The following is a 23,228-nucleotide window of genomic DNA, read 5'->3' as shown; positions in this document are numbered from 1 at the left end:
TCATGTGCTAAATTAGGATAGCTGGCAGTAAACCTTTACATAGAAGTAGCAAAAACAAAAATGGCAAAATATAGACAAGTTTAACGAAAGGAAATTACTATAGAAGAAATTAAAAGAGGGGGTAAAATTCTAACCAGTTTAAACTAGCTTAGGGATGGGTTGTTAAGAGGCTGCTGATGACTTTAGGTATGAGTTATGTTACATCAAACATCATTGATTAGGTCCCACTCTCTAGCAAACCACTGATTTGCTAAAGGACGAGGACTCGATCTCAAGAATTACTAATTAACATCAGTTCCTGTTGAGTTTAATCAATAATGTTTAGTTGTTATATTGAAACTTCAATGATGACCTTATGGGCAATGTTAGCCCAGACAGTAAAAGCTAATATTAATTTAAACTTAGTGGAGAATTGATTGAGCGAGTATTTCGGCCTTCAATACCACATTGTACAATGAAGCCATCTACTTGAAAATTGAAGGAATACAGCGGTCCACGTGACTCACTTTCAATTATATATTCTCTCCGTCTCAAACTATCCATCGTGTTTGTATTTTACACGCATCTTAAGAAAATATTAAATAAGAGAATTTTTTTTACTGTTTTATCCTTATTTATGTCTTAAGATATAATCTCTTTTTATTTAATATTTAATCATAATTGAGGTATTTGTAGTTTTCAAGAATAATTAATATTAAGGATAAAATTGAGGGGGGAAAATAATCTTGAACTTCTAAAATTAAAAAATAATTTGAGAAATCTATTTTAGAAATAATTTGAACGGAGGGAGTAGTTTGACAAAGTCCGAATTGCAATGACCTTTTGAGCTTTGAATAGAGTGAGTTGTATTGGGAGCGGCTCTACTCCATCACATTTAGCTCCAGTAAGTGTCAATACACTTTTAGATGGATGACACGTGGATTTTGGTATGAGATTCCAGACAATTCAAGGAGTCAAGAACTGCAATTGTTTTAAGGCAATAATGTGCTTTGATTTATTCCAAAAATTTCTTATTGTCGAACTTTTTTTTTTGTCTACGTGGTTGAGGTTTTGATAAATTATTTCAAGAATATCATAGTATTACTTGTAAATGCTATATTACGGGGAAAAAAATTTGTGAAATGCTATATGATTGTTACTTTGAGTAGGACAAAACATGCACATAATGCACTGATTTTTTTTTTTACTTCGATATAAGTTCTATTTACTTTGAAACACCGTTCTCGAAATTATTGCTCTGAGTTTTTGTACCTTTGTTTGCAAATAAGTGTATGAAGTAAGCGTCATTTTTTAGGGTGCTGCGGTTCATTCCAGTTTATAGTACCAGTATAGATTATAACCAAAATAAAAAAGAGAATAGGTTAGAAAATAATCGTAGCCTTTCATATTTATAAGTCCACATGTAGTCCATCTAAAAATGTATTGACACTTACTGGAGCTAAATGTAATGGAGCAGAGCCACTCCCAGTTCGGGTCGAATAAATTATTATGTATATATACTTTGTATTTGTACGTATAAAAGATTTGATTATGAAAACACTAAGATTGTTTTATATCCCCTAAAAGTATAAAATTCGACTTAAGTTTGATCCTCATAATATTACTTCTGAAAAGGAAACATCAATCAAATGAGTGCGAAAAAAAAACACTTTTTATTTTCACTAACAAACTGAAAAAAGGACAGAAGTTTCATTGTTTATTTTCAAATAGCTTAATAGGATAAAAAATTAATTGTTACTTTACTGTTAAAGTGGGTAAAATTCAGTTACTTTTATCTGACAAATATAGTTTTGTGATTTTATTATTGTAGTGGGTAAGTTTATTTGTATTTTCCAGTAATATTTAGGAAGAATTGCCTAAGTTTAATAAATCGGTTGCCCAAAATTAAAGAATAATCAAGAAAAGAAGTGAAATCTCTTTCCATGAAGCTTCGTAAAGCCTTTGCCCTTTTCCTTGTCTTAATTTTTGCATGCTTGGCTTAAAAGGCAAACAGATTATTCTTTCTGTGAAAGAACTTAGCAGCAAGGGAACAGATTGAGGCGAGACAATAATGTCCTCGTGTGACTTCCATAATAGAGAGGAATGTCTTTACTCTTTTGGCCTAGATGCGATTGTTTTCGAAGTATATATTCTTTTTTTAATTTTATACTAAGCTATATATATATACATATATGTAGAGTTTATTTGCTATAAGATGTAACTAACATTTTAGTTGCTAAATAACTAAAATTCCTTTGCTCCCCCGATCCAATGGGATCCATTATTTTGTATGACAAAGCAAAGAGAGAAATTCCTTCTTGTTGCTAAATACCAGTTTTCTCAATTTGTTTTGAAAATTTTAACCTTGATTAGCTTGTGTAACTAGCACTTAACAACAAATGTTAATGCAACCAGCTTTAAACAATGAACTAGTTAGTTACAAGTGTATAAGAACTAGCAACATGCGTTTCTTACGAACTGTCATCTCATTCAATTATCAAACAGAATGAAATATTCACGCAGGTTTATCTTGCAGCCAGAGAATTAATTCTTAAACTAGTACTTCGCAATTTGGGCTATATTTTTTTCTCTCTGACAATCTAAAAAAGTTACATTCTTAATAACACATCCAAAATGGGAGGAAATCTAATACAAAAGATGCATTGTATTTAAATTTTCTATTGGTTTTCAATTTGGAAAACTAGTTCTGAATTTTCTCTCGGAAAAAATAGTTTTTTAATTACTTTTGGAAAACCTGGCAAAAGTTTTTGGATTTTATTTTTCAAACACAATGTTTTTTTCTGAAAACTAAAGAAGGAGAAATAGAGACGCAAGTTTCGCACGGGTTCCTTGGATGGAACACTCAAATCATCAAGTAAAAAGACCTTGAGTTGATTTTTGAAAGATTGAGTTGATATTTGAAAGAAAGTGTTTTGGAATTTGGCAGACTTTTGACAGAACTTTTTAAACCAAACACAACAAAATAAAAATAAAAAAGTTAGATGCCTCCCAAAATCCAAACGGCAACGTAACATTGGAAAACTGATTGTCAGTCTTGTGACAATATCCACCAACTACACGTAGGCAAGGAAAGGATATTGACTGCTTTAATTTATTAGAAATTTCGACAGGACAATAAGGAAGAGCGCTAGAAACTAGGGGATGTGCAGATTAGAAAATATGAACTCTATGTCAAAATTTTGCTTAACTTACCACTGCCGTGAATGGGATTTACTTCGAGTTAGGATTACCTGTCTTTAGAAAATGGTCAACTGAGTCAAAACTTTAGTGTGCTTATGCATCTAAAATTATGCTTAATGAAAATAAATAACTGAAAAAGAAGTTTAGCAATCCGATTCCTTTGAAAACATCTAAATTTTGAGTATACTATTTGAAACACAAAGTACTAATTAATGAAAAATACAAATACTATTTCTCTTACAGAACTCAACTTTCCTATACGGTTCAGTAAAGTAGTCCTGAACCAAAATCATTTCAACCATTCAACTGCTAATATATCTGGTCATTCGGATATGATTTGTTAAACTCTACATACGCCTCAAAGATTACTACAATCAGCAGTAACACCTGCTTGGAAATTATCCAGAATTGAGCATCTTTATTTCCCAACAAGTTTAGTTTACAACAAAGCAAGAAATATTAAAATTTCTGAAACCTTGAACTCTGAACTCCGCTTCTTCATTTCACAGGGAACTAATTCATCGTCTAATAATACTTCTTCAAGGATGGATCATCAAGAGGAATACAAAGATGTTACACCCATCTTTCACAGCAGAAGCTCGGTCAGCATATGTGACGAAGGTCAAAAAAATTGTATTTCTACAATAGGAGTGCAATTCTGTGCAAGAGGTATTCCTTTCACTTAAACTGCTGTTTGGCACTTGAAGCTGCAGATGGAAGTTCACATAGACAAAGGTAATTGTCTTACTCTCTTTCTTGCATGAGCCTGTCTTAAAATTCTCAAGCGAACTGGAAGGGAAATGGCAAGGCCTATGATGAGAAAGGAACTCCAGTAATGTTGCAAATAGAGGGTGAGATACGATGATACTATAAGCACAGCAAATAGCAAGGTGTAGAACACAGCAACAGCAACATCAGCCCTACACAATTTGAGACAATTACAAGTTTGTTACAGTAGTAAAAATGGCACAGATCTTCCATAACTGTTTAGAAGGTTATATGAACTTGTGGTACAAAGGTTACATCATGCAAATATTATTCTAATGACCAACAACTGAAGACAGAACTGAACGGGAAACGGACATGGAAATTCAGTAAGTGTGTGCAAGCAGACCTAGATCTTCTTGTTCGTCCAAGTTCGTCAATATATGAGAAGAAGAATACACCAAAAATTTTACAAGTTACAGATAATAGATGATTGGCAAATACTATACTACAAGTAGCACTCCGCCCATTTAAAAGTGCAATTCCCTGACATACCATTAAACAAGGAGAGAAGGAATTCCAACAACCCGGAGAAGTTTGAAACATTGAACAACATTAGGATACAGAATAATAAGGAATTAAAACAAGATAATAATCAGGTACAGAAAGCCAAAGGATGAGATATGACAATGACGAATATATACTACTGTGTTCGTCCCAATTTTATGACAATCTTCCCTTTTGCATCATCCAAAAATGTTTGATCCATTACGCTAATAGTATTGTTCTATACAACTTTCACAAATTTCAAAAAATTAAATTTATCAATGTAAAAAAGCTTGTTAACAACTTTTTTTGTTACTTCCACCACAGCCAATATATTACAAATGCCAAACAAACATTAACATTTTGCACCTAATTAAATAGTATCACATAAGAAAGAGTTGATTAACCAGGACGGATCAGACTAGAATGCTAAAGCATCAAGGAATTAGAGAATTTTTAGGTGTTTGTCAAGGAGTTTATAGGTGTTAAATGGGAGTCAGGCTTTAAGCAAATGATGATGCAATTTGAAAAGGGCCAGCAAGAAGATAGCAAACCAAAAGTATAAGAAAAATCATCTTAAAGACAGAATGATGGAGAAAAACAAGTGCATGAACTCCAGCCTGGAGAAGAAGAAATCAGAACTCCTAGAACAAATGGCAGTGCTGGATAGTATTCAGGAGCAGAGAGCTTTAAAGGAAGGTGAATTAATCCTGAAGGATGGTTTATATATAGAGGAGATTGCTAACTGAGGAGATAGCATGAAGACAGAGATAACGGGTGCTATGGCTAAAGAAGGATGAAAGAAACACTATCCAAAGAATGGTAAATGTTCATAGAAGAGCCAACACTATTGATAAGCTTAGAATAAATGGTGAGTCTGTGGAAGACCAAGGGGCTATTAAAAGGGAGATCTTATCCTTTTATCAGAAGTTATACGCAGAGACTGAAGATTGGAGACCTGAATTCTCCTTTGTGAGTGGTCCAAGGATTAATGAGGAAGAGGAGCAGTGGCTAGAACGACCTTTTGAAGAATTAGAGATACTAGATTTTATCAAGAGATGTGCAACAGACAAGGCACCTAGGACTGATGGTTATTCAATGAGTTTCTGTTATAGCTACTGGGAAACCATCAAGGATGATATTATGAAGATTCTGAAAAATCTCCTGACCAAAAGCTTCAATGCGACATATGCGGCTCTTAATACTAAAAAGCGTGGAGCCAAGGTACTGAGAGATTTTAGACCTATATAGGGATGTGTATAAGATCATCTCCAAATGGCATTCATCAAAGACAGGCAGATAATGGATGCGACATTGATAGCAAATGAGTGTGTGGATACCAGAGTTAAAGGGAGAAGTCCAGGGATTCTATGTAGATTGGATATCCTACAACCATGAAATTTGGGGCTTCCTGATCAGGGCATCTCCAACCCTCCCCCATTTCTCCATAATGGGGGCATTTTTTGCCATAATGGGGCTCCAATGCTCCCCCATTTTTGCCCCCAAAATGGGGGATGAATAGTGTTACCTCAAATATGGAGTGGCACTATTCATCTCCTTCATTACTATTCATCCTTATTTTATTATTATTTTTATTATTTAACTCTTTTAATTTATCTCTTTATATATACCTAATTATGTTTATGTAATATCTTTATAATATTAATTTTACATCTTAACTTTGGTGTATAATTTTGATAAATTAATTTTCGTACATTTATTATTTTTATGTAAAATTGTAAGTTAATTTTATGAAAATCACCGATTTGAGCAATATTTAGCTCGACACAAAAATTAAGGACAAAGATGCTCATTTTGCACTTCGTACTGCATTAATAGATCATTTATGGGAGCATACTAGAGATGGAAGTTGAATATTTATGTAATATTTAATATGAATTTTACCATAATGTAATATATATTTAATTATCTTGTATATCAATGATTTCACTTTTATTTGAATTATCCATTAATATATATAATCTATAATATTTGCTTACAAATTATATTATTTAAAAATTTATGGTATAAAATAATTTTATATTAAATTATATGTGATGAATATGTAAAAAAGAAAAAAAGATAGAATTTCTTTAATAGAAATAAGAAAATAAAATTTAAATAAAAATAATAATATAATATTGAAGAGAGAAGAATATAAAATGAAATATTCTTTTTTGGAGTAAAAAATGGAGTAATGGTTGGAGTAACTTTACTCCATTTTGGAGGAGAAAATTCTGGCAAGGGTTGGAGATGGCCTTAGCATGTCCTAAAAGAAGGAAAATAAAAGCCACCAGAAGACTGGCATTTCTTAATTTAGGTTCCACTGATTAGCAGTGAAAGATTCAATACCATCACAATAGAGTAAGTCTGGAGTGCATCCCCAGATGCAAAGTGGTTAGTCCCTGCTTCGTCAGCCTAAAGGAAGCTCAAAAGAAGGAGGAGCCTATTTCAAAGTTAAAGATCATGCTGTCTAATCGAGGATCCTTTATGGAAAGCTATATTGAGAATATCACTCTCACACATGTTAAATTAGACTTTCTTTCTAACGTCTGACACTAGCAACCTCCTAAAGGCAACCGGACATAGAAACGGACAATAGACGCCCTACGAATGGCTATGTAACCTAAGAGAGAGACAATCTTACAGCAGCATCTCAGAGAGAGACTCAAATGAATTAAACATATCCATGAAGCTGGGAAATATGTATTTATATCCAAGATTGGCTAGGGGAGACCATAAGCAAGGCATCATTGGATTGTGAAAACACTACTATTTGAAATTTTCAAGAGGAACCAATAATCCACCATGAGCATCAACGGAAGAGAAAAAGAAGGTTTAGAAAAGTATTAATATAGCTAAGCATTGTATATAGCACATCTCCTTGGGAGATCAACCTATAAAAGAGTCTCGCTATGCAGCACATAAAATTTTTATTGTCTGGTCACAAATGCAGAGAAAAGTCCAAGGAAATTCAAATTGAAGTGTTTCGATTATACGTCTGACCTAACAATGAAGGAAGGAAAGCAGCAACCTTCCCCCCTTTTTTTCTCAAATAATCGTTCTACTTTTTAATGAATGGTTCTAACTTTCAAGGTAGGAATTAACATTTGTAGAAAATATTATTAGGATGCTCCCTTAGCATCTAACATCAAACTTACTCAAGTCCTTAGACTCCCCAACCCCATAAAGAAAATGCAAGAGAAAAGGGGGAAAAAAACTAAACAAGACTTTTAATCACTTCAACCCCTGGAGAAAAAACTGGCAAGAACAAGGTCTTATTTTGTAGAATGCCTTAGCAATTTGCACCAAAGGTGACTTTGCGTCTAGCCAAAAACTTTTCGGATGGTGATTTTTTGGAAGTAGTGAGTCATGTCCATGGCCTTCGCAATTAGAGCTACTTACCTTGTGCCTCAGCAGAAACTTTTAGAATCATCATTTGTCTTAGTTAAATTATTTCAATCTAGTTGAATCACTTGAAATATCTGTAGTTAAAGTAGTTCCCCAAATTAAATTGGAAGTATCAGAAACATAATATAATGCACCCAACGGTGTAGCTTAACGGTCAATGAAGCAGGTGAAAGACCAAGGTTAAAATGACCAAAAACAATTCAGATAATTTCTTCTCAAAAGTTACCTGTACATGTGATAGTGGCTGATAGCAGGTACCCGGTGGCAATGCAAACAATTAAATACATCACAAAATCATATTTTTTTTCCAAATAACTCATGAATAAGCAAAATAAATTAAATAAATAAACATAAAAGTCTAAGCAGAAACATTTTTTTTCGTGCTAAAAGTGTTTAATTTGATGTCAATATGTGCAAAGATACGTACATACATTAACACAGACAAATGGAAACGTACCAGTTTGAGAGAAGAGGCTTAGGGGAAAAGAAAGAAAGAGGGGGGCACTTGTGTTGAGATCGGATCTGGTAATCTCTGAGCTGCTCCACCAGTTTAGACCTTGTTATCATGTTCCCCCCAAAACGACCGGACAATTTTCTCCGATCTCAATTTTTTTTTGTGTCCAAATCCAATTGCAAATTCAGAAGCAGAGAATTACATCTAGGTAGTGGTGGATTCGGAATTGAAGAGATCTCAAAGGAACACGACCCTCTGATGAAACTGCTACACTTGTCTACCGAAAGAAAAAGAAGAAAATGCTAAACTGAGAGGGATACGTATTAGCACATGGTATACCAATTGATAAAAAACAATTAAATGAGATAAAGATTAATAAATGTATAAAGGTATGCAATTAATTAATAAAAGACCAAAAAATGTACAAAAAATAACTGCCAGGAAAGAAAATTAAAATACTAGCAATTAGTATGGAACTACAAATGCACATTTGGTTGGTTGTATAAGGACAATCACTTTATATATAATTAAAAAATGTAATACCAAATTATTTAATGTCAAACAGAACGTAGAATAAGAATATATAGTAATATGGAGATTAAAATTTTAAATACCATTATTTATCATTTATTTTATTTTATTTTCATCTATCATTTATCATTTATTAATCACCATATAAAAGTTTGTTAGTCACGGTATAATAATATTTTAATTATTTTTAATACATAAACAATCCATGTACATTTGGGGTCACAACTTTAAAAAATTTATTAATTTTGAGAGATTATAGGAAAAAGGATAGAAAGAAAAAAGAACATGGCGTTGGGTGGGCTAGGCAGTGCATTTGGATTAACAGCACTAATTAGAGTTTCTGATACCAGTGGGAGGCATAGGTCATGTTGTTACAGCAGAGAATAATATAGGCGCCATTCACTCCAAATCTTCTTCTCCTTCTCAATCCCCCCTTCCTTCTTCTTCAATGTCTCATCACTCCTCTCTCTCTCTCTCTCATGAATGTACCCACCATCTTTATTACCATAAAAAAATGATCTGATACATGTCACGTCACTTTGTATCGGTATTATTGGATTAAAAACTACCAGCAATGTCATTGTTTTTCTCATTGAATTCTGCATGCATTGACATTGTCAGCGGATGGTTAGTCTCCTTTTGCTCAGCAATTCTGTTCCACTTGTTGCCATGTATTTATTTTCTCGAGATATCTTCATTTTATCATATGACCAACTCTCCGTAATTCCTTTTCCCAAAGTATCTTCTCTCAAATTGTTGGAATTCTAGCGTAAAATGTATCTATATCCTTATCATTCAGTGCTCCAGCATCAATTAGAAATTTTCATATGCGGTGTCACCATTAACCTTTTACATCACTTGGTGGTTCATTCATTTTGTGGATGACTTCTTTTCTCTAATCTATAATCATCTTGGAATCAATCATTGTATTCGGTTAGTACCCCCACATTCTTTTGATTTGACCGTACAAAAACTGACATCTCGATTTCATAGGTTTTCTTCCTCTTCTTTTTTATTTGTTTTGTAAGTTTCGGAGAGGGGAAAGAGCTCTGCATTTATCATTAGTGTTTGTACTTATTTTGAATTTTGATTCGGAATGTTCCAAATACTAAACATAATGCAGCAAAATTTTCCAGATAAGACTTCACATGCCTTCAAAGAAGTGGCCATAATTAGGCATCCGCGTCTTGGTGAGTATGCATTTGGCTTCATAACTTCAACTGTCATACTTCACAAGAATACAGGTGGAGAAGAACTCTGCTGTGTTTATGTCCCAACTAATCATCTCTACCTGGGAGATATATTTCTTGTGAATTCTAAGGATATTATGAGGCCTAATCTCTCTGTTCGAGAGGGGATAGGTAAGACTCTAAATTGGAAAATTTACAAACTAATTTTGCAATTTTCACCTTCATCTCTTCAAGTGATGTTACTATGTTTAACTTGCAAATGATGTAGAAATTGTCATATCCGGGGGCATGGCTGTACCAAAGATACTAAACAAACATACAGGAAGTGCAATCCATTTTATCTCCAAGAGTTGGAAAATTTGCAGTTCCACAAATTTGATTACTCATAATTTCGACGTCCATCCCTGAGAAACCGCGGAAAAGATGGCCGGACTTGTAGCTAATCATGGATAGAGGCTCTGAAAAGAATATATCCTCACTCTTTCTCCTCTGATCTTTATGATATTTAGGTACATTTATCTGATTTTTGTAAAACAACAGTAAACAAACAAGATTTTGTCAAATGAGTTCTAGTTGAATATTGAGTACGGTTCATTAAAAAAAATTTACGGTTCATCTCTGTAGAGAGCAATATTATGAGATCGAAAATCCATTGTCTTTTGTCTGCTACCATTAAAAGAATGCAAAGTTTGAAAACCATTTTAAATTTGTTTGGAAAGAATTAATGGGTCCAAAAGCTTGAGAATTGTATTCTAAGTATATTATTTCGTAGGAAACAAAATCAATCATCCGTTATCGTCCAGCGGTTAGGATATCTGGCTTTCACCCAGGAGACCCGGGTTCGATTCCCGGTAACGGAATTTATTTTTTCTGATAATATCCTTTTTACCTAAACTCACTTCCAGCACATACGGTTACTAATTTCAAGGTGAGAATACTGACAGTCAAATCTGAACCCTAAAATCCTAGTACATGTTTACGCCGATGGTACAAGATGTTAGAATTCGGAATTTTTGCTTCTAGTCTATGAAGAATTTCATCGCACTGACTACGTAAACCACCATAACCAAATTTAACAACTTAAACAGATAAAAAAAGAAAAAACATTAAAAACACGGAACTGCTAGTTTAGCACTCATATAAGTTCTGAATACCAATGACAAAGTAATTGTTAACATAACATGATTGGTGAAGTCAATAGCTTCTCAAGTAACAAAATTTTACAAAAAACTGGTGCTGTGAGCAAAACATAATTTAATACTTAGTACAAGTCCACCGACTTCAGCAGCACAAGTTTACAAAAATCTGCTGGTGTCGCCAAAATATAGTTCAACTTTTAGCACAAGGCAATGTAATCAGCTATTGACTAACAAAACATAGATCTAAAACCCCTAATTAACCGCATCAAATCTCTCATCAGCTGTTGAGGGTGGAAAGCACGCCTCCAGTTGCAGTTGGAATAACTACTTCCCAACCAGGTCCTTTGAGAGGAAGCACATTAACACATGATTCAGTGTTCCCATCCTCACTTGAAGGACCAACAACTAGATCACTACGGTCTAAAATCCTCTCCAGATCTTCATCTGTAACATCTGTCTGCACCAACTTGTCCTCCTCACTATCTTGATCTCTCATGAGAGCCAACAAGTCCTCCTCCTGAAACATCAAAGATCAATTAGAAAATCTTCATCTATTATTTTCTTCTACTCAGTGCCACAAACGATCAGATACATCTCAATATTGTAGCTTACATACCAAAAACCCCAGAAAAGAAGGGTTCAATGACAAAGGTAAAAGTGGGAACATGTTCAAACAAGTAATGAGAATGTTAACTAAAAATTACAATCAGCTGAAACCATCAAAACACCTGCAACAATTGCTACGCTATTCAAAACGTATAGGAAAGATAGCAACTCATTGACGCACTATAGAAGGAAAAGAGAATTTGCGACATAGAATGAAAAGTAGAAACTAGTAGAGGGGAAAATAACACTAACCTCCATAACATCCATGGAAGGTTTGCTTCTTTCTTGCTTAAATTGTCCTCTCCCGATTACCACCTGCTCAAGCTTCAACTTGCTAAAAGCTCTTTTGAGGATTCGACCCTGAAGCACAAACACTTTCTTTATCACAATGAGCAATAAAGAGATACAAACATAACTTTAGGAGTAGCCTGAATCATACCTCCACAGACAAAGCTGTGGAAAACCTGTAAACATGAACAGGTTTGGTCTGACCAATTCTATGGCACCGATCCATTGCCTGTAGATCCATTTGAGGATTCTGAAAAGGAAATGCATAGTGATCAGTCTAAATGGACATCAATTCACAAATGCTACAAAACATGGAAAAATAGTACAGCACAAAAAGAAATCAAAAATAAGAAAAAAGCAAATGTGATGCAATAACTATTGTTCTTTTTAAGAGAAGAGATTTTAAGCAGAGCAAACTTCAGTGAAGGCAGACACTACAACAGCTGAAGTGTGACATGATAATGCAAAGACATAGTAACAAAGGGATGAAACCATGCAAAAACCTTGGCAAAACAAATGAAAAGCATAAGGGGGCGTGAAGAAGATACCCAATCACTATCATATAAAATACAGGTATCGGCAGCAGTCAGATTGATACCAAGGCCACCAGCTCTAGTACTAAGAAGAAATATCCTGTACTTGCTGCTAACATCATTGAACTCCTTGATCTGTTCCATGAACAAGTAAATACAAACAGATCAACTTCATTAAAATTATTCCAGAAAACGAACTAGATCAGGTAACCTCCCTAAAGCCCATTCCAATAGCACATAGAATTACAACAAGAGTCTAAATTTTTTATAGGTAGTTCAAGTGAGAGACAGTAAACTAATGCAACATAGAGAATAGTCAATAAGAAAGATGTCACATCAAAACCAAAATACAGCATCATAGCACTACCTGATATCAATACACAACCAAAGAGATGGAAACTTTGTGATTAAATGAAAAATGATAAGGTCAGCAGGTGAGGTAAATCAGTAAGAAATAAAAAGACTTGCATATATTTTGTATTTGATAACAAGAGATTGTATCAACTTTGTAGAGAATAGACTATAGAGTGAACCAACTTAGAGTCCAAAAGCAAATACTGCATCAACAGAAATCAGTAATCCCAGGCGCTTCGTCTTGACGATAATGACAGTTTATTGGTCCATCAATAGGCTTATTCCTAGGGAGAAGTGAAGTTCCACACACAAGCAGAGTTACGAATACGAGAAGGTTATCAGCAGATCAATGGTAATAGCCAGATGTTCATAAACACTCTTGAAGATTATCCTAATCGAATGGCCATAACAGCACACAACTTTTGTGAGCAAGAAAAGTTAGATTGATAGAACAACTGAGACCAATTACCTGTCTTTTTCTTTCGTCCAATTTCACACTGCCATCAATCCTACAAACATCAAATCCTTTTTCACTAAAATAATAGTGCATTATGTCCAGTACTCTAGTCCACTGAGAGAATATCAGAACCTGTTGGCAGTTAACGAACTGAGGTTAAAAGTTTGAGCAAAGTAGGAAGACAGAAAAGCTCGAAGCACCAGACAGCTTCACATACCTTGTGCTTGCGAGCAAACAGTTTTGTTAACAGTCTGTCCAGCAAAATAAACTTGCCACATTGGTCAACTATTTGTTGCACAGGTGGATAAAGAGCTGTCAATAAAAGAACAAAAAAAGCTATTACCAACCAGCACATAATCAATATAATCAGTTCCACAGATCATCCATCACATACGAGAACCGTTGAAGAAGGACTCCAAGAGATCAGGATGGTTGCAATTCTTGCGAAGTTGAACCATCAAATTATTAAGCTTTCCTTTAAAACCATGCCCTGCAAAATTAGCCAGACGAGGCATTAGGACTGCAAACTCTAAAGGTACGGAAAAAAGGAATTCACTTCATTGGACAAAACCAAAAAAAGATATGCTCCAAAATAAATTGGAGATGCTATAGTGTGGTAAAAGAAAATCAGCATTTTATTATAACAGAAAATATAGCAGAGATAAACCAACTCAATTCCCCTCAGGATAAGATACATATTAACATTTTGTACTAGTACCAGTGGACACATTCTCTATAAAACCAAAAATCTAAAGAGATAAACCAACTCAATTTCAACAGAACCAGTTACATATTTATGATTGCAGTATTTCAGTGCACACATTATCGATCAAACTGAAAATCTAGAAGAGATCAATCAACTCATTTCCCACCAAATCAGATATGTATTTAAGATTGCACTAATTACCAGTGGACACATTCTCAATCAAATAGCCCTCCAGTGTCCTATTAATTAGGTGTTCCTGGAACTTTTTCTGGTATTCAGTCATGGTAGCATACAATATTATCTCCTTCTTACGAGGAAGCATTTGCTCAACATCCACTTTCATCCTCCGTAGAAGAAAAGGACGTAATATTGCATGGAGTTTGGCCACAACCTGCAATTACCACATTATTAAGATAAATACTTTAAGATGGAAAAGACATGGTATACTGGAAAACATTCACTAAACAGATGATAAATGTCTTAAACGGATAAGAAGAGGCTAGGCTATAACACTGGATAATATTCATACTTGTGCTCTCCTCTTTTCTTCCATTTCTTCCTTTTCTGATTCAATGGTGCACTTCCCCGACAGATCAAACCTGATATATAAAGAAACCTCATTACACTAAAACTCTTCCTGATTGACATTCACTTAGGTTTAACATAAAGGAAATTGGGGAGATAACTAATAGTGATAGACCCTACTTTGAGACTCTTATTACATGCACCTACATTCTGCTAGACTAAGTACAACACATCTTGCCCTTATGAACTCTGACAAGAATCGGCATAACTACTGTGATGTAAGTGACTAAATAAATGCAACTGCAGCACGTATTAGATTCCTATGAATAAACTATCACATAGAAGTCAGCTACCAGAAACTGATACACTTTATGCCAACAGAGCGATTAGAGGGCTATATGCACAGGATATCTATTTAAGGCTATGATAACTGTAGTAACCATTTCGCTGATATGATAAGATAGACAACCAAATAATTTTAAGGATGATGAAACAATGTGGCTTGCAAATTTAGCAAACTGTAACCACAGTATTGATTGAGCAGATAACTTGAAATCACATGTATATTTCTATTATAATAACACGCCTCAGCAGTCACAAGAAAACACTTTAACGAAAATAGTCAGAAATAATCAGCTGATTACCATGACTCAAATTCATCGTGGGAAGAGAATATGTCCGGTAAAATGAAGTTCAACAAGGACCACAGCTCAGCTAAGTTATTATGCAGAGGTGTTCCAGTTAAAAGGAGCTTGTTTTCAATGGGCAACAGCTTCAATTCTTTGAACAATTTGCATTTTGAGTTCTTTAACCTATGCCCCTTGGAAAGAAGAAAGCAATAGAATTTCAGCACAAAGTACAAAATGAGCTGCTTCCTAAATGAAAGAACCAAACCTGTAGACAGAAAATTTTACAAAACAATACTAGTTTACAAAGTAGACTGTCAACTGTAGGTACCTCATCCACCACAAGATATTTCCAACTGTAGTGCCTCAAGCACTTCCTTGCATCACTTAATGCAACTTCATAAGAAGTAATTACAATGGGAAATTTGGGACCTATGGTCCTCGGCATGTGCTTCATCCTTATCTCATCCCTCTGTTTCTTGTCACCGTGGTAGATGATTGCATTGATTGAGGGCACAAACCTTTTAATGGAAAAAAGAAAAAAAGAAAAAAAAAAGGTATGCCTTTAGTTGCACACAAATAACACAAGACAATTTCATCCCAGAAGGGAAGCAGCTCCACCAATACACAAACAGCACTGCCAGTTAATTGCAGAACAATGAAGATGTCAATGTACCTCTCTATCTCATTCAACCAATTTGAAAGCGTAGACAAAGGAGCAATGACCAAATAAGGGCCATCCAAACCATTCCCCTTCAAATGAGCAAGAAAAGCTATCGTTTGAATTGTCTTTCCAAGTCCCATTTGATCTGCTAGGATACCATTCAATCCATTTTGCCATAATGAGATCAACCACTTGACACCTTTCAGTTGATAAGATTTCAATTTCCCACCAGTCAACAAGGGCACAAGTTCGGCCTGCTCTCTTTCGACTCTCTCTTCCTCCGTGAGGGTTGAATCTTCATTTGAAACATCTTCTTTAGATCTTGTAAGCATGGCAGCAACAGCTCTCTTGGCTTTCCTCTGCGTAAGTATTTGAAACCATTTCAAAGAAATGAAGGCAACAAGCAGCTAGGTTGCAATTAAGCAAAGGAAATGACCTCCAAAAAACAAGATTCTCAACTTAAATTTCAGACATGAATAAAAGGGCAACAGAAATGTAAAGACCTACCGATGCATGCCATTCTGTTCAAAGCAATACTAATTTTATTTATTTAATTATTTTCATGATACAAAAACAATACTAAAAATCATCCAGTAAAAAAAATAACTCAATAGTGTTATGTCTGTATAAAATTGTTCAAACATTCTCAACTAATCAACTATAGTTCTAAGTCTGATGACATATTCAAGATATAGGTAAGGCTTCAGGAGGCAAGAAAAGGTTTACATTGTTGTAGCCTGTTGTCGCCTTCCGTTTCAAGCCACGGCCTCGTTTGTTTTCATTGACACTTTTCTCTTCACCTTCTATCTGATTTTGTTCATACAATAAGAATTAATGAACTTGATAAGCAAAAGAGCTTCTTGCAAATTATAATTCTTCCGAAAAATCAGGGAGATACCATTTTGATGTTATCCATATTCTCCAGCAGGAACTCTGAATAAAGTTGTGTCTGGGTAAGAAGCTCATCCAACTTGGTAAATTGAGTTTCATTCAAACTGGGCGCCTGGTTGAGGTCATTTAATTGTACCTCTTCCTCCTTTGCACATGCTTTCCTCAAAATTTCTTCCTCCATGGATTCAGGTATATGAGTGACATCCTCATTTTCTGCATCATAAACTACTTCCTCCAATTTAACAGCGGGCTCCTCTTTGCAGGTATCCTTCAAAATGAGAGCACACAATGTGATTCAGAAGAAAATACAGCAGATAGTTCTCCTTACACCAACGGTACACTTTCTAATTGGACCCTCAGAATGAGTCTTCAATACTTTTTCTTCAATTTGATGGGGTAATAAACATCCATCTAAAATCATAATAAACGAAAGACGGTACAAGGACAGCAATAAAGGTGAAAAAAATACAGGACAAGCTTAAATCCCCGTCAGGAAGGCGTTCCTGGATTCAGTAAATCTCCAAGCAGAAAGAACTGGTAAGTGAATTCAGCCTGTGAATCAAACACATAACTGAAAGCAAGAAAATGAGTATCTATTCACTTCAGAAACTTAAGAATGATCAGCACCCTGTAACTTTAAAGCTTCTAAAAGCTTAGTTTTACATCAGGACATTTGATACTAACAGTGATGACTAGTAGAGTAAATATCACATTAAAAAATTAATCTCACTTTGGAGTTCAGATCTGTGCTGCTTCACTAACTAATTTTTTGCTCAAGAAACCTCCTCTGGAGCTAACACGATACGACATTTCACCCAATGATTGAACGGTAGACTTACTATACTTCCTCATATATAGGAGCTAAAACAACAAAATACAGAGCCATAAATGTAAGGGACTGAAAATTAAAAGCCAAAATATCTTATAACCAATAATATCTACAAACTAAACTTCCAATCGCAACACCTGTAACCTTAAATGAAAGCGAGTAAGGACAACGGCAGTGAACAACAAAACTCAAACAAACATTAGAAAAATAATAAATAAAAATACGAAATGATAGATGAAGAAGAAAGAGAAAAACAAAAAAGCAGTACCTCATCTTCCAGAACGGAAACAGGAGAGTCCGAAGCTGTCTTGTCGTCGGCCACCATTTCACAGTCCAAACCCTAAGCTCCTATAAAACACCATGACACAAGCAAAAGCATTCCGATTAAACCAAAACGTAACCAAATCAAACGTCAGGCATATACGTCCTTACATTCCCTCAGAAAAGCGGACGAGAACGAAAATCAAATACAGTGACAAAATCATCAGAAAAATGCACCAAAAAATCTCCCCAAAAAGAAAAAAGAAATCCAAAAAGAGTTGAAGCAAACGAACATACTGGAATCAGTTTCTTCAGTGAACGGAAGAAAATGGGAAGCAATGGAGGAGACCAGAGAGAATGGGCTGTAACGGAAAAGGTGTACGGTATTTGCAGCAAAAAGGCAAATAATTTTCTACACTTTATTAAAATTAAATGGTCGTGCAGGAAGACAAAAAGGCGGGAAACTGATGTTATACGATTGCCCTAGGATGTTTGAAATAATATCCAGAAAGCCATCGGTGGTGTCGATGTGGATGTTGCGCATGTCTGTTCAAAAAGTTGTGCTCTTGCCCCAAAAATTCTGTCCCGTAATTCCCGTAAACAATAGTACTAGTAATTTAGTAGGTGTTTGGACTAACGTTTGGACATAAAAATTATAATTTTGAAAAAGAAAAGATATTTGACAAGTTGAAAAATAATACTATTTGTAAATTGTAATTATGTTTGGACAGATAATTCAATTGAAAAAATATTGTAGTTTTTTTTTGAATATTTTGAAAAAGTGATTTTGTGAAAAATATTCAAAAAATTACAAAATTTTATGATTAAATATATTTATTTATTTTAAATACAAAAAAAGGAAAAAAAAATTACGGGCAAACGGATGCTTAGGTACTCCGTATTTAAATTTTGCAGAGAGATAACACTAAGAAAGAAACTTTGGTATGCTTCCATGACCAAAGTAAGAAAGCTGGATTACCTAAGTTAGCACTCCTGGAGAACCATATTTTTACTTTGCATTATAGCATGTTAGGCAAGCTTTTTAAAAGGCTAAAAGTATTTTTTTTTTCCTAAAAGAACTTTTTTCCTAACTTCCAAGTGTTTGGCCAAGTATTTGGGGGGGGGAAAAAGTATTTTGGGGAATAAGCAATTTATGAGAAGCAGAAAAAAATAGATTTTTCCCAAAAGCAGAATCAGAAGCAGCTTTGACTTTTCTTATTATCAAGAATATTCTTAATAAAATATAGTATATACCAAGATAACCGTTAATTACATTTTTGAAGCCATTTTTTTTTTGAATTAAATAAGTAACCAAAACTAACAGCGGAAATAATTACAATATATAATCTCCCAAGACTGGTAGTACTTAGTCACGAACTCTAACTGAATACATAGAATGATCACGAGAACCGAATATACAATACTGTTTGATTACAAGTTAACAGTACAATGAAATGAAAGGACTCCAAGGAACTGCGACGACCAAGCAGCTCTACCTTGAATCCTTAAGACCCCGCTTTAACTCTGCTCAAGTCTGTTATCCTCAATACCTGGCTCTGCACAAAAATGTGCAGAAGTGTAGAGTGAGCACACCACAGCGGTACCCAGTAAGTATCAAGACTATCCTCAATGGAGTAGAGACGAGGTACAGTCAAGACACTCACTAGTCTAATACCCTGTGCAATATAGCAGTATACAATAGTACTGGAAAATAACTAACAATGATAACAACAACTCAACCAGTGATATCACAACAAGGCAACATAATACTTAGGATATTAATGTATAAATATTTCTTATTAATTTTTGAAGAGTTTTTTAATATATAGTGACTTTAGAGATGAATGCTTTTATATTTTTTGAATGATTTTTAATATATTAACTTATATTAAAAGAATTAAGTATTTTTAAATTTTATTTTCATATTTTACTTAAATAAAATGAAAAGATTTAATTATTGCCTGTAATAAAAAAAAGATTATTTATTTACTTATAATATTAACTATTAAGTAAATCTATTCATGTCGTTATTCGTAATTTGATACTTAAAAGTTAAAAGCACTTTCTGAAAAGTTTTGACAAACACAAATTATTGTTTAAAAGTATTTTTCAAAGTGATTAGTCAAACACAAACTGCTTATCTCCGAAAGTACTTTTTTCAAAAACACTTTTCAAAATAAGATGATTTCTCCAGCTTGGCCAAACAGGCTATTACTCTGCTAAATTAATCTTTTCGTTTCAAAAAAATATGAATTGGTTTAGTGGACTTTTTGACATAAAAATTGTGAAATTCCGGGGAAAAAAAAGGTAAAAAAAAAAAAAAATCAAGTGAAAATGGTATTTAAAAAATTAGAATTGTGTTGGGACATAAATATAATTTGGAGTTGTTTTTGAATTTTTGTGAGTAATGCGAAATGAAAATTTTGAAAAACGACTTTTGGGAGTAATTAAAATTTTCGAAAAAATTCAAAATTCAACTTCAAGTAAATTTAAATTTTTCATGGTCAAACACTCATTCCGAAAAATTAAATTTTTTATGGCCAAACGGGACCTTAGACTTGGAGTACGAATGGGCAGATGTAGTACAATAGTATCGGTTCATTTAAATTTAGTATTAGTATTTTCGTCATGAAGAACAAATTTATGCGTAAAATTACAAGAAATAATAGCTATGAACTCATACTTTACAAAATATAATGGTTTCAACACTAATAACCCTAAAATTAAATTCAGAGTTAAAATTTTAAATCCATCTTTGATTCGATGATCGAGTGATTTTTAAAATTGCCTAGCTTTGTAACACTCTATTTGGTCTCAATTCATGACCAGAGTAAGAGATTTGGCTTGCTTAAGTTAGCACCCGTCAAGAGCCAATCATTATTCGAACTTGCATTACTATGCTAAATTACTCTTTTTGTGTCAAAAGAATACGAATGGATTTGGAGTAGGATGATCAAGTCTTGTCCTTCTTAGATTTTTCTAAATTAAAAATTTGATGTACTTTTAATACTATCGATTCAAATTTAAGCAATGAGCTCAACCACTCTCATTAAGGAAGAAAAAGAAAAAAGGAACGCACTGACTCATTTTACCATTTAGTTAGGCCTAAATTGTCTACAAACAAGTTCATTTAATTCATTGTCGATTTACAATCAATCAAAAAAGAACCAATAAGAAATGCATCCAAACCGGTACTTATCGTCTATCTTACTAAACTAAAAAACAATACCAATATTGAGTTTGCGAGTTAGGACGGAATACCCTAAAAACGGATAACAATTAAATTTGTTAGTGGTTTTAAGGATACGTGGGTTTATTCAATACAAACAGTAAAGATTGCTAGAAAAAATAGATAAGAGATATAATAGATTATCAAACCGCTTGAAAATAAGGAGGGATGATTTTGGACTCGAGGGCAGCCTCAATGAGGTATCCGGCTTCGATCTCTAGCTTATAATAATGAAACAGTGATAAACAAACGTAAGAGCTTTGAATAACATAAAAATAATAGTATATTGTCTTGGTATGCGTGTTACAATATCCTCGATAAATAATCAGACCCCCTTTATATAGTAGGGGAATCCTACTTTAGATACAATTCCATAAAAGGTAAAAAATCTTATGTTTAACTAATCATCGAATTTCCGCTGGTACGTGCCGAGATCCATGCTGTGATACACAGCCGGTCACTGATATCACGATCCCATGTTAATCATGTTCGGTTGCCCCATAATGCTCTCTAAAGTCTTTTAAGATTTTAACCGATACCACGGTCACGGCCCCGATATTCTCGAGGGCGGGCGTCGTGCCCCGGAACCTGTCTCGATGAGTCCCTTACCTCCATTTTGGCTCCTTATCATCACGTCCCTTACTCGAGTTATTTTATCAGAAATCAGGTCGTCTCATGGGTCTGGTTTCACCATATATAGATAGTCCTCTCGTTTCTCGGAGAATAAGTTTAACGGAAACGACGAGGAACGACATGAGTTCTTCGATCTCTTCTCCAACACGCTGCGACACAAAATGACAAAGAAACCAAAACGTCCCGTCAGCCGTGTCATAATGACCCCCAACGCGTGTCAGTCATCGGCAGGCCGCTCCTGGATGCGAAACAGCGCGAAGCCCCTATAAATACCTCTTCTTTCGTTCATTTTTTTTACTTTTGACCAAGCTTCTACCTTCATTCCTTCAAGATATCACTATCTTCCTTCATTCTTCAATATTCTTACCTTCGTTCTTCAAATTGCAACCTTTCTTTTACCCCTCACTTAAGCCAGTGTGCTTGATTTTCTTAGCAAGTTCTCACTCTTTATCTCCCCGTTCTACTTTATACCTTCAAACCTTTTTTCCAGATAAAAATGGCAAAGACTTCCAAGATCGTTCCCCAAAGGATGCTCCTTCTTCTACGCAGCCGACCACTGAGGTCGAGGAGACTGCCCCTGATGTGGTCGTCCTCGAGAGGTCCGCTCCGGACACGGCCACTGAAGAACCGGCAGCTGAGCCCCCCTTGAAAATGTTCGTCCCCGGGGGTGTTCGGTTAATGATGACTTCAAGGTCGAAAAGCCCTCTTCGGTTCAAGGCCGATGCAAGGCGGTGTCACGGTACATCTGCTCCATTACTGAGGTCGTTCTTCACGTAGTCCGAAAGGACTACAACTGGGCGGATAAGGATATAGTGATTCCCGAGCCCAATGACGACATAACTACCCATGTTGAGGGATATCTGAGTGTTTACACTTATTCCTTTACATTTGGCCCGGTGGATCCGGTCATCTTGGACTTTTGCAGGAGGTACGACGTATGCCTCGGCCAAATCCACTCATCGATGTGGATGATTGTGATCCTCTTTCGATTCTTTGTGAATAAAATTGACTTATGTACGTTCACCATCGATCATCTACTCCGCTTGTACAGTCCCCGAATCTTCTAGGGAGGGGGGGGGGACTGATAAAGCTTGTATGCCGGGCCACCAAAGCCCCATTTTCAAGTATCAACAAGGACCGGGATTAGGGTTGGCAAGGACGCTTTGTCTAGGTGAGGACCGCCGACCTGATACCTGCCGAGTGGAGGTCATTCCCGGAGAAGTGGAACTTATCATATAAGTATAACTCCTTTAAAACGTTAATTTTATGTTTTATCTTCCCTTTTCTCATCGGTGTTTGTTGTGGTGCAGCCCTCGCTTGAGTCCCAAACTTCATTCCTCGGCACAAGGAGTGGATCAGAGGTATTTGTTCGTAGATGCCTTATGCCGAATGCTCATGATGCGAGCTCTCGAAAGGTCATTGGGAGGCTCATTCTCACGATAAGGTTCTTCTCTCCGAGTAAGTAGCACA

The 23,228-nt window shown here is 35.0% G+C and overlaps 2 protein-coding genes, 1 long non-coding RNA gene and 1 other non-coding gene across 5 annotated transcripts; 2 read left to right on the top strand and 2 right to left on the bottom strand.

Annotated features, from left to right (window-relative positions):
* Positions 1 to 3,339: 3,339 nt before the first annotated feature.
* LOC107795953 (uncharacterized) lies at positions 3,340 to 8,582 on the bottom strand. The gene is made up of 2 exons (XR_012701515.1): positions 8,300 to 8,582; positions 3,340 to 4,100 (listed from the first exon to the last, which is right to left on the bottom strand). It is a non-coding gene; the product is annotated as an uncharacterized LOC107795953 (long non-coding RNA).
* A 530-nt stretch (positions 8,583 to 9,112) lies between these two features.
* On the top strand, positions 9,113 to 10,425 carry LOC107795956 (protein LIKE COV 3-like). The gene is made up of 5 exons (XM_016618666.1): positions 9,113 to 9,163; positions 9,449 to 9,547; positions 9,645 to 9,753; positions 9,964 to 10,188; positions 10,286 to 10,425. Exons 1-5 carry the CDS (start codon positions 9,113 to 9,115, stop codon positions 10,423 to 10,425), a joined length of 624 nt encoding a protein of 207 aa, XP_016474152.1.
* Positions 10,426 to 10,805: 380 nt separating this feature from the next.
* Positions 10,806 to 10,877, top strand: TRNAE-UUC (transfer RNA glutamic acid (anticodon UUC)). Its single transcript has one exon. It is a non-coding gene; the product is annotated as a tRNA-Glu (tRNA).
* A 246-nt stretch (positions 10,878 to 11,123) lies between these two features.
* Positions 11,124 to 18,330, bottom strand: LOC107795952 (ATP-dependent DNA helicase DDM1). Of its 2 annotated transcripts, none has more exons than XM_016618661.2 (16): positions 18,194 to 18,330; positions 17,904 to 17,983; positions 16,814 to 17,074; positions 16,642 to 16,722; positions 15,928 to 16,274; positions 15,583 to 15,772; positions 15,270 to 15,445; positions 14,630 to 14,699; positions 14,302 to 14,491; positions 13,789 to 13,884; positions 13,612 to 13,706; positions 13,407 to 13,526; positions 12,599 to 12,718; positions 12,202 to 12,300; positions 12,015 to 12,122; positions 11,124 to 11,673 (listed from the first exon to the last, which is right to left on the bottom strand). In XM_016618661.2, the coding sequence occupies exons 2-16, from the start codon at positions 17,958 to 17,960 to the stop codon at positions 11,434 to 11,436; spliced, it is 2,250 nt and encodes a 749-aa protein (XP_016474147.1). In that variant the 5' UTR covers positions 17,961 to 17,983; positions 18,194 to 18,330; the 3' UTR covers positions 11,124 to 11,433. The 2 variants fall into 2 exon arrangements, with proteins under 2 accessions (XP_016474147.1, XP_075091348.1); XM_075235247.1 differs by lacking the exon at positions 18,194 to 18,330 and adding an exon at positions 18,068 to 18,173.
* Between the last annotated feature and the right edge of the window lie 4,898 nt (positions 18,331 to 23,228).

The sequence above is a fragment of the Nicotiana tabacum genome, chromosome 17 (assembly GCF_000715075.1).
Source record: "Nicotiana tabacum cultivar K326 chromosome 17, ASM71507v2, whole genome shotgun sequence".
Lineage (NCBI taxonomy): Eukaryota > Viridiplantae > Streptophyta > Magnoliopsida > Solanales > Solanaceae > Nicotiana > Nicotiana tabacum.
Note: the sequence above shows the minus strand (reverse complement) of the source record. Positions and strands in the feature narration are given on the sequence as shown.

Bases quoted from the DNA above. Each gene is read 5' to 3' on its own strand.
- LOC107795956 (XM_016618666.1), top strand. From the start codon at position 9,113: ATGGCGTTGGGTGGGCTAGGCAGTGCATTTGGATTAACAGCACTAATT. The intron at 9,548-9,644 runs GTAATTCCTTTT...AGCATCAATTAG, and splicing joins TATCATATGACCAACTCTCC to AAATTTTCATATGCGGTGTC. The intron at 9,754-9,963 runs GTATTCGGTTAG...AAAATTTTCCAG, and splicing joins TCATCTTGGAATCAATCATT to ATAAGACTTCACATGCCTTC.
- LOC107795952 (XM_016618661.2), bottom strand. From the start codon at position 17,960: ATGGTGGCCGACGACAAGACAGCTTCGGACTCTCCTGTTTCCGTTCTG. The intron at 14,700-15,269 runs GTAATCAGCTGA...TTTATATATCAG, and splicing joins CACGATGAATTTGAGTCATG to GTTTGATCTGTCGGGGAAGT. The intron at 12,123-12,201 runs GTATGATTCAGG...TTTGTGCTTCAG, and splicing joins CCACAGCTTTGTCTGTGGAG to GGTCGAATCCTCAAAAGAGC.